The sequence below is a fragment of the Brachyistius frenatus genome, unplaced genomic scaffold (genome assembly GCF_029030835.1).
Source record: "Brachyistius frenatus isolate BFR_SWC_R1_liver_20210118 unplaced genomic scaffold, ASM2903083v1 Contig_135, whole genome shotgun sequence".
Taxonomy (NCBI): Eukaryota; Metazoa; Chordata; class Actinopteri; family Embiotocidae; genus Brachyistius; species Brachyistius frenatus.
In genome coordinates, this window is record NW_027210734.1 from 333445 (window position 1) to 344034 (window position 10590).

General features: G+C 44.1%; 2 protein-coding genes across 2 annotated transcripts in view; one reads left to right on the plus strand and one right to left on the minus strand.

The window, feature by feature from the left end:
• exoc6b (exocyst complex component 6B) overlaps positions 1-3239 on the minus strand; it is a 75141-nt gene extending 71902 nt beyond the window's left edge. Inside the window, 1 exon segment of the mRNA XM_069714795.1 lies at positions 2969-3239. Within this exon segment, the coding sequence (XP_069570896.1) occupies positions 2969-3057 (89 nt within the window). The 5' untranslated portion in view covers positions 3058-3239.
• Positions 3240-3799: 560 nt separating this feature from the next.
• On the plus strand, positions 3800-9879 carry tmem185 (transmembrane protein 185). The gene is made up of 7 exons (XM_069714792.1): positions 3800-4003; positions 4659-4835; positions 5126-5333; positions 5874-5957; positions 6039-6215; positions 6819-6942; positions 7275-9879. Exons 1-7 carry the CDS (start codon positions 3966-3968, stop codon positions 7523-7525), a joined length of 1059 nt encoding a protein of 352 aa, XP_069570893.1. The 5' UTR covers positions 3800-3965; the 3' UTR covers positions 7526-9879.
• The last annotated feature ends 711 nt before the right edge of the window (positions 9880-10590 follow it).

The window sequence follows — 10590 nt, forward strand, 5'->3', positions numbered from 1 at the left end:
ACGCAATTAGACGCAGCCGCTGGAAAAAGCAGCTGAGCATGCAACAAACCACAGAATGACTCCAGGTTTTCTTTTCAATGGCAAATGACATGATGCCAACAGAGATTTAAACTGAGTAAAGTAATTGACCTGTGCTACTCGTTTCCTGGCTTTAAATTGTCACAAAGTAAAATTAATTCTCTCCAAATTTAAGCTTTTTACATACTTTTTGTGAAATTTATTGTACTATAAGCGTATTTTGACCTTCCTCTACCATAAAACGTAAAGCCGACAGGAGGATTCAAGCTCGACAGAAACCTGCTTCGTCTACATTGTAAGAAATATGAATATCTACAGATGTCGTTTGCCCTGCAGTTGAAATCTAAATTCTGGCTCTTTAATGTCATTTTAAATATTTCAAATGTCATTGCGGCTGAACCTGCAGGACTTCACCGTCTCATCAGTGTCCAGGTTAAACACTCTTACATACAAACACGCTATAACGGTTTTTAATAGTTACATATAGAGGAGCGTGTCAAGAGACTTCCGGTCTTTAGGTAAATTCTTGTAACCTGAGGGAGTAACCTCCTCCTGTCATATTAATCAAAAGCTACTCTGCTGTCAGAGAGGAATTCTGCAGCTCGCCTCGACCTGAACAGTCCTGCTGCAGGGGAACACACACACACACTAACACACACACACACACACACACACACACACACACACACACACACACACACACACACACACACACACACTGTTTATTCACGGCTGTCTGAGGAGTCTCGGTCTGGGGTAAGTTATCACAGGAGGAGCAGCAGCAGAATCGTCATGTTAGAGTAGAAACCAGAGGAGCAGTAAAACAATGCTGCAACTAATGCTTCATTTTCCCATCCATTAATATACTTGATGAATTGTTAGTCAAGTCAGTTTAGACCGAAGTGCAGCACAACATCAGCCAGAATGAAAACAAATGAGGCCATAAAATACAAATTAAGCAGTAAAAACTAAACCAAAGCAGGATGAATACAATATTAAAGGCAAGCCACAGTTGAAGGGCAACAAAAGCAGTCATTAGTACTAGCTTGGTAATTAAAATGACAAAATACAAAAGGAAATAATTAAGTGTGGAATAAAATTGCTTTTAAAACAGCTTGGAAAACGCCCAGAAATGTTGTTATGGTGTCACTTCTTATCATGGTCCTTAAATTATTCCATGAAAATAAGTCATCTGTGAAAATAATCTGTGGCAGCCCTTCAAAAAAATACTTTCAAAGTAGGAAAGGCCATTTAGTGTATAACCACCAGCTGTCACTGTGACTGACGGTCTATCAACTTATAATTACCAGCTTCTGTTGGAGTCTTTTCGATTCTTAATTTGACTAAAAGGATGATATCAAGCTCCACTGACATTTCTATCTCTGTTTGACGTGTGAAATAGAAAATTATTAAATCTAAAAGACTATTTCTCTGGAAAGATTCAGCATTAAGGAAACTGTCCCACAACTCAGCTTCGTAACGCTGAATCCTTCCTCATCGGTTACATTTGCCAATAAAACTCTCTTTTAGAGGTTAGACATCCCTCTGGGCTAAATATAGACAATGATGCAGCTGACAGCTCCAAACTTAGGCCCTGCCATCGGGTTTCCTGTGTGTGTGTGTGTGTGTGTGTGTGTGTGTGTGTGTGTGTGTGTGTGTGTGTGTGTGTGTGTGTGTGTGTGTGTACTGGGTAAAGTGGAAATACTGAGAATGAGTCGGACAGAAAAGAGTTGCTGGAAGCAATGAAGCATCGCAAAGTGTGTGTAAAAAGGAAAATAATACTCCTAATGTTGACTCGTTGGCATGACACACACACACACACACACACTGACACACACACACACACACACACACACACACACACACACACACACACACTGCAAAGGAGAATGTGACAGCCAGAGGTGTCACACAAAGTTGTCAAGTCATATTGGCGACTGGCTGTTGAGCGGGCCTGTAAAAACAACACACACACACACACACACACACACACACACACACACACACACACACACACACACACACACACACACACAGCCTGCTCTCACCTCCCAGCAGGCACAATAATTAGGCCTCAAAAGGAAGTTTAAATTGTCCTAATGATGTCCAGAAAATGACCAACACAGAAGGAATAACAGGTGAAAACACACGTTATAAACACACACACACACACACACACACACACACACACGAACAAGAAAAGTCATTTAGTCTGTAAATCTGAGTCCTGGTCGACACGTCTGAACACTCATTTGCAGTCAACAGCATGACAAACATCAACAAATGCCTCCCTGTGTGTGTGTGTGTGTGTGTGTGTGTGTGTGTGTGTGTGTGTGTGTGTGTGTGTGTGTGTGTGTGTGTGTGTGTGTGTGTGTGTGTCCCATTCATTGTGTTCACACTCCTTTACATACTGTATCTGAGCTGTTGCTAAACACCTAGCCAGCTAACTGCCAACACTTCAAAGCCACCACACTCCTACGAAACAAACAAAAAAAGTTCATCAACAACAACAACAACAACAACAGCCACATGAGAGAGAGAGAGAGAGAGAGAGATCAGCTGCCACCAGCGAGCGGAATGTCAATCAGTTAGCTCTGGTGGCTAACGTTAGCCCAAGTTGCTGAAAGTGCCCGTGGACAAGTTGCCAAACTCGGGCGACAAAGTTGAGCAATGACAGGAGTCGAGTCGGCAACTTTAGGTCCAGTTGAAGCGGCTTTGAAGAAGCGCAGCTCGGAGAGGTTTTTCGGCACCGGCGTTAGGAAACGTAAACGAGCCAAGCTTTTGAATGTTTTGCTAAAGTTAGCCGGCTAGCTGTCCGATAATGGGCGTATGGCCGTTAAAGTTTTCTCGGGGTCTGAACCGGTGGGGGGAGGAGGAGGGGGGGGGGGTCAAAGCCGCCTTCCTACTGCTAACAACGGGGAGGAGGAGGAGGAGGGGGGGGGTCACTTACCGGAGGGTCGGTCCGATGCAGTTGGTGTCCGTGCTCTCGATTTCCCGCAGGATACGCTCGTGTTCGGCGGCTGTCTCCACACTCGCCATCCTGCATGTTGCTCTGGACGGTTCCGGGCTGCGCTGGTCCGATCCGAGCCGAGCCGAGCCGAGCCGATCCGGGGCGGGGCGGGGCGGGGCGGGCGGACTGAGGGCGGCGCGTCACGCAGGAGGGTCCAACTGGTGGAGGGGAGGGGGGTGGATGTTTCACCGGAGCAGCCCGGCCGGGCGGAGTTCCCCTGTCTGACAGGAGGAGACACGTGGAGACGCAGGTGGAGTTTAATTCATTAATATCAGCGACTTAAACTGTTTAAAGTGATTAATTAAAACCACCAACCTCTGCTAAAGGCTAGAAATAAACTATTTAACTTAAACTCGCCGTTTATATGTTGTTTAAACTTTGTAAATGACAGCTTTCTGCGCAGTTTTAAAGTAAACTGCTTTAAATCAGGCAGGTCTTTACTTTGTGTTTTTCTATTTCATTATATTATTGTTCTCCGCAACCCGCACGAGCTGTCTTTAATAAAGTCTGAACATGCAGGAGTTTGTGGAGTTTAAGTCTGGCTCTCTGCCAGCCTTTCTAATGAAGAAATAAAGAAAATAAAGTTTATTTTATGTCATTTATTTATTTATTTATTTTTTAAAGAAGAAGTGTTCATTGGACATTAACTTGATTTTGGAGGCTGCAGTTTGATGTGCATTAATATAAATAGTCCGGAGTAAATAACAGAAGACGTCACGAGCTGCCGAAGAGGGTTCGGCTTTCTTCGGCTGGTCACGTGACTCCCTCGGGAGCGTTCGTCAAGAAGAAAAAAAAAACAACACGGCGGCGAAGAGCTCGTAATGAACCCGAGTCTGGAGACCGACAATCATGTGTCGCTTTCGCGTCCGGCGGTGAAGCGAGTGACAACACGGGGGGGAAACTAGTTCCAGCTAGTTCAACCGTCTGTTCCCACATCATGAATTTAAGAGGCCTCTTTCAGGACTTCAATCCCAGGTAACGTTTAGCTGCAGCACAGCGAGCCGCTTTACCTCTGGTGGCGCTCGTTAGCATCGTTGTGGCTAGGCGTCCGTTTGAAAACACACAAAAACACGTCTGTGTTTGACGTGTCTGAATGAAAACACCTATTCTGATTTTTTTATTTTTTTTTATTATTTTATTTTAGAAACCGAAATATACTTCTAAATCAAATAGCAAGTGCTACAAAAAGAAGGTATCCGGCTAAACAAGGCCTGGCTAACGTGCTAAGCTAAAATAACGTTGGAGACCTGGTGGTTAAATCTCGCTGCAACATCACTTCCAGCTGTTCCATCAAAACTTTACAGGTGCTTTTTGGTGGCCGAGGTAACTACGGGTAACTCACAGTGCAGCTTTAGAGGCCCTCAGCAACGACGGCTTCAGACTAAATAAATACAAATAAAAATAAAAAAAGAAGTGAAAGCTGCTTTTACACATGAAGTAATCTAAACTTGGGCAGGATGGGAGTGACACTATATCCTGTCCGTCTCTATCCGCGCGTCTTCTTTTTTTTTTTTGCACCTTTTGTAGTCAAAAAATACTTGACTGACATTTATGTTCGTCATCCAAACTTTAAAGTGCTTCTTACCACTGTATTGATTCCTAAAATAAAACCTCCCCTCCCCTGTTGCAGTAAGTTCCTGATCTACTCCTGCCTGCTGCTGTTCTCCGTGTTGCTCTCCCTGAGGCTGGATGGGGTCATCCAGTGGAGCTACTGGGCCGTGTTCACCCCGATATGGCTGTGGAAGCTGTTGGTCATCATCGGGGCGTCTGTGGGCACCGGAGTCTGGGCCCACAACCCTCAGTACAGGTAGACGCTCTCACACTTTCATGGGTCGGGGTGGGGGGGGGCAGGATTTAACAGAGCAGCTGTAACCGCTGTCACGGTGCCAAGTTTGACCAAATCTCGATGAATTTCAAAACATCTCGGAGATATCTCAACACAAACTAACTCACGTTAGTTTGTGAGTAACAGAACAATTTTCTCCTAACAAACTATGTTCGTGTTTAAATGTTATGACTGTTGTTTTTGTCTTGTAGTTTAAAAGTTTGCGCTCTAATTGAATGACATGAAAATGGAGTTGTGGTGTCCTCCGTCAGGGCCGAAGGGGAGACCTGCGTGGAGTTCAAGGCCATGCTGATCGCCGTGGGGCTCCACGTCCTGCTGCTGATGTTCGAAGTGTTGGTGTGTGACCGCGTGGCGAGAGGAAACTACTTCTGGCTCCTCGTCTTCATGCCTCTCTTCTTCGTGTCGCCCGTCTCGGTGGCAGCGTGCGTCTGGGGTTTTAGGCACGACCGCTCCCTCGAGGTGAGGAATCCCCATCGTACACACATTAAGAGGATAAAAATAAAGACCAGAGCAGGAAGTCGGTAACAAAGCTGCAGTCAAAAGTCTCCCAGCTGTGGTTAGATAGTTTGATTTGTTTATTTCTGTGTCACAAAGACGATGAGGAGTCTGTGAATATCGAGGAAGTTGGAAACTAGAATTGAGGCGGGATGTTTTCAATGTCTTGATCAAGTTGTTTTTTGCCCCCGATCGGAGTCATTTCATATCGAGAATCTGCTGATACAGCGTCCCGATCTGATACTTGTAATTTCCTATATAAGGTAGTTGCTCACTTTAGGCTCCTTTTAAAATGATTTAAATCAATCCAAAAATGTTCCTGCATCCAAGCTGTTAATGTTTTTTTTACATATATGTATATGTATGTGTGTGTATATATATATATAAAGGGAGGTTGCAAAGTAAGCTGTGTATGAATGTGTATTGATTCTGATGAGTAGAGTGCTGAACTTGAGTCCCCCCCCCTCCTCCCCTCCCCTTCCCCTCCCCTCCCCCTCTTCTCAGCTGGAGGTGCTGTGTTCGGTAAATATCCTGCAGTTCATCTTCATCGCTCTGAGGCTGGACAGGATCATCAGCTGGCCCTGGCTGGTGAGCTGCACGTCACGCTTCACGTGTTCATAATAGCACGTGTGTCCTGTAAGACGCCGTCCTCACCTGTGTGTCCTGCAGGTGGTGTGTGTCCCTCTATGGATCCTCATGTCCTTCCTGTGCCTCGTGGTCCTCTACTACATCATCTGGTCGGTGCTCTTCCTCCGCTCCATCGACATCATTGCCGAGCAACGGCGGACTCACATCACCATGGCGATCAGCTGGATGACCATAGTCGTACCGCTGCTTACCTTCGAGGTGAGTGGTCGCCGTGGAGATATCCTCGGCAGGTTCACTAAAGCCAGGACATTAAACTCATCATCATCATCATCACCACAGCTGTTGGGTTTATTTTATTTCCAGCTATAACAGCAGAAAATAATCTACCTGATTAATTTAAATCTGCTTCATACACATGTTTTCGAAGCCTAAACGAGACCTTTTAATTTCCTTTCAAAGTCCAAACACGCTGATTAGATCATCGCCGTTGTGCTTTTTTCATTTAGCAAACTAAATCCAACAGTTTATTAAGTTAAAGTGAAACTGCCCTTTAGTGGTCTAAAATCAGTTGAAACTACATGCAGGATGTGTTTTTTATTAATCATGAAAACCAGATTGTTTGTCATCAGACAAAATGTGGCGGGAAAAAACCCCTCAAATATTGCGTTTGTTCAGGGATGCCGAGCGAAGACGAAGTAACCATCAAAAAGACTGATGGGACCGTAAACATTCAACATGCTGCTACTTTACTGACGCTGAACTTTTATTAGTACCACAGAATAATATTTCATTTTTGGGGATCATCAAAGATGAGAACTTTGTAACGACACCTCCCTGAACATTTTAAATACGTCTCTTCAGATCCTTCTGGTGCACAAGCTGGACGGCCACAACAGCCTGAGCTACGTGTGCGTGTTCGTGCCTCTGTGGCTCTCGCTGCTCACGCTCATGGCCACCACCTTCGGCCAGAAAGGAGGGAACCACTGTGAGTACTTCTAGACATTGTTGTACATCTTTCCCTTCATGCAGCTCGTGTGTAAATTGACAATCTGCAGCATTTATCAGCTCATTTGACGTCTTTTTTACATCGGTTCTTGCAGAAACGTTTGTCAAGTGCTGCGACTCTTAATCTGCATGTCGTCATGTGACAAATGCTGATCGCGATTAGATTTTTTTTTTGGTCGACTTAAGACTTTGAAATTAAAATTAAATCAGTTTCCTGTCAGAAAAATGAAGAACAGCAGCGAGAAGCTGGAAGTAAAGAACTGTTGCTCTCGCCGCTCCGTTAAGTCGTCCTCTGCCCCGCTCTTCCAACAGGGTGGTTCGGCATCCGCAAGGACTTCTGCCACTTCCTGCTGGAGCTCCTCCCCTTCCTGCGAGAGTACGGCAACGTGTCCTACGACCTCCAGCGCAGCGAGGACCCCGAGGCGGCCGAGGACCTGCCCGTCCCCGAGCCGCCGCCGAAGATCGCCCCCATGTTCCACAAGAAGACGGGCGTGGTGATCACGCAGAGTCCCGGCAAATACTTCGTCCCGCCGCCGAAGCTCTGCATCGACATGCCGGACTAACGGCGCGTCGCCGCCGGAGCGGCTCGCGTTTCACCAATAAAACCGAAGACGGCAGAGGACTCTGCGTTTGGTTTTTATCTTCTGTCCCCTCAACATGAAACCGCCAGCTCGCCCGGCTCGGGTCAACACACCAGAACCAGAGCGCTGATGGACCCAGATTCCTCATTTTTAAATCCGTCACGGAACCGAAAAGAACGGACAGCTTTTTGTTCCCTCTTGAGTTTCTTACTGTCCGGTGACGGGAACACTTCGGAGGGGAAGCCGGACCCTCCCGGATCCAAACACTTAGCTGCAGAGCCGGGAAACCCACCGTGTGGACTCGAAACAGCCGTAGATCTTCTGCTTTATGTTTTTAAAAGAGTGAATCGACGATGACACTCAGCCCTTTTGGTTTGTGATGGGGACCACGAGAGACTCTCCGGATGGATTATGGGATCAGTGACGTTTGTTTCTCTTCTCACCGTCGACCACGCAGCTGGAAAAACAAGGGCTTAAAGGAAAAGGTTGCTTTTTTTTTCTTTTTTTTTTTTTTTTGTGCTCTTTTTTTTTCCAGGTCTGTCGGTTCAATCGTTGAATAATGAAACGAGTTCTGGGTCCGTAATTGTTCCTGATGTGTGTTCGGGCTGTGGAGGGATCCTCTTCCTGTTTAAGAGGTCCACAGTTCCCGTGTGTAAACGTGCATTTCAAAGACACGCTAATATACTAAGAAGCTAACATTTGGATATTTTGAGAGGAAATTCTCTCTGCAAAGATTGTAGTTTCTGAAAATATCCGCTCAGACGGCTCAAGCCTCCGATTCGACCTTCGAACTACATTTTGGCTCAGATTTAGGAGATTACATCAGAGCTGAGCTGAGACGGCGTCGGTAGGAGGGACGTCCACACGCTGGTTCGGTATCGTCTAAGACCGACCTGGGAAAAAAAGTGGAAACTGGAAATGGCACTTTTGTTAACGTGCTCCAGCAGAAATCCTGTCCGTTTATTTTGTATTCCTGTTTGTTTGTTTTTGTAAATAACAACCAGTCGAGTGAGAGGGACCAGAGTGGAGACTACAGCGTCAGAAAGGCAAAAACAACGAAGATTAAAAAAACCAATCATCCGCTGCTGGTTTCAGTTCGACCTCGAGATGATGATCAATCAGTCCCTCCAGGATTCCTGAGAGTGTTTGTGATCGATTTTGCGGCATCTTTTTTTATCAAAAATTGCTTTGTAATTTCTTAGCAAACGTCGCAAGTTAAAGAGAAAAGAAATAGCAATTTAAAAAGAATAATTGCCTGATAAAGAGTTATAGGAAATCACTGTGATTTAAAAAGCATGCAGACATTTTTTTTTTTTTTTAAACTTTGATAAAAAGTGAGGTATCTTTCCAGAACAGACAGTCTGTGACTGTATTGTGGAATATTTTTTTTATTTTAAATCGCATTCATTCAACACTAAAACAACACTTTGTTTGTTTTGAATATATATATTGTCTCTTACAGCGGGAAGTGTGGAGAAAACTAATTGAACATATTCCTCATTCCCATGATGAGACCACATTTCCTACAAAAGAACTACAGTGGCTTTTATTGCTTTGTATTGTTGGATTTTGTTTGTTCTGATGGTGGGAGGAGATAGGAAATGACCAGTTATTATTGTTTATGAAGCGAGTTGTATTTTTGGAAAAGCTACTTTATGTCATTAAACTTTCAGCATAGCTTCTGTCGACGACTTCTTTTTTTTTTTGCTAAAAAAATGGCGGGAATTTTGATAAAGATTTTAAGCTCCGGCAAACATTGCGTGAATTGAATTTCCTGAAGGGACTGATTTAAAAGTCGCCATATTAAAAAAAATCAAGAAGACAAACTGGACTAACATTCATAATAATCATTTAAGTGCAGTAAATTCTGTTTGTGGACTCAGAACATCTTGTGTATAAAATTTTACTGATTCCATCAGACTGCAGTTGAGAAGCAGCTGAAGCAGAAGCAGCTGATTCAGCAGCTTTCACGTCAATCAGAAAGTTTCTGGTTTTAAGAAAAGGAGACAATCCTGTCGTCAAAAACAAATCTGAAACATATCAGCTTTCACTCGTTGAAACTATGAAATTCCATCCCTTTCTGATTTGAGTTTAACTCCTCAGATTGTGTGTTGCCAGATTTTGTCAAGTTTATCCGATTTATTTTGAAAAGCAAAAAATATTTCTCATTGCCGGAGTGTCCCGACATCCTGTATGTACTTTATTTTTTTTCAACTCTCCCTTCATGCTACGTGTAGAGCGACCTGCTGTTTTCTCCCGGTGATAGCTGGTGGATCGTCTGTAATCAATAAACATTCACTGTTTTTTGTCTGCGTATATTAAAACAAGTAAAATAATCCATCTCTCCCTCGTTTGATATTAGAGCTGAATTCTGTGGATTTTATGGGACTGATGCTGAAATTTGACCTTTTATTGTTTTTTCAATATATATATATATATATAAATTTTGCATAGATGAAAATGGAGCGACAGACCTGAATTCACTGCTGCAGACTCAGTTTAAATGAGGTCAGTTCAGTCGGGGGACGCTGAAATATTGCTCTTTAGTAGCACCTTGTGGCAGCTGCATGCAACTGCAACACATTTCCAAACAAAACTGACTTTATCGACAAATATAGCTTCACTTTAAAAGTGCTTAACATGCCACAGAAGTATATTGGTTTTTTTTATTCTGTATACACAAATATATAAAGTTGAACCTAAACACTTCCTGCAACAGTTGCTCTGGTTCGGCCCTCCGAGCCGGCTGCTCTCTTTTTGAAGAACTCCACTCGGTCCCCTTTGACGAGGTTTCCCAGAGGGATTAACTGAGTACCGGTTCTTTTCATAAAGCCTGAGATCTTCTTCACGGCTTCAGAGCCTCGCTGTCCTGTCGTCTTCTCCTTCTGTCCGTGCAGCCCTCACGATCAACACACTGGAGGTTTCTGTAAAAAGGAGGAAGTGGATTCAGCTTCCAGGTGTCCTGAAGAACTTCACTGCAGTTTCGTTGTTTTTATTTGAACCTACAAAAAGAGGAAAAAAAAAGGTTGTGTGATCCAAGCGGCTCT

Excerpts from the sequence above, each read along its gene's own strand:
- tmem185 (XM_069714792.1), top strand. The coding sequence starts at position 3,966 with ATGAATTTAAGAGGCCTCTTTCAGGACTTCAATCCCAG. Across the intron at positions 5,334-5,873 it reads GGCACGACCGCTCCCTCGAG|CTGGAGGTGCTGTGTTCGGT; the intron begins GTGAGGAATCCC and ends CCCTCTTCTCAG. Across the intron at positions 5,958-6,038 it reads TCATCAGCTGGCCCTGGCTG|GTGGTGTGTGTCCCTCTATG; the intron begins GTGAGCTGCACG and ends TGTGTCCTGCAG.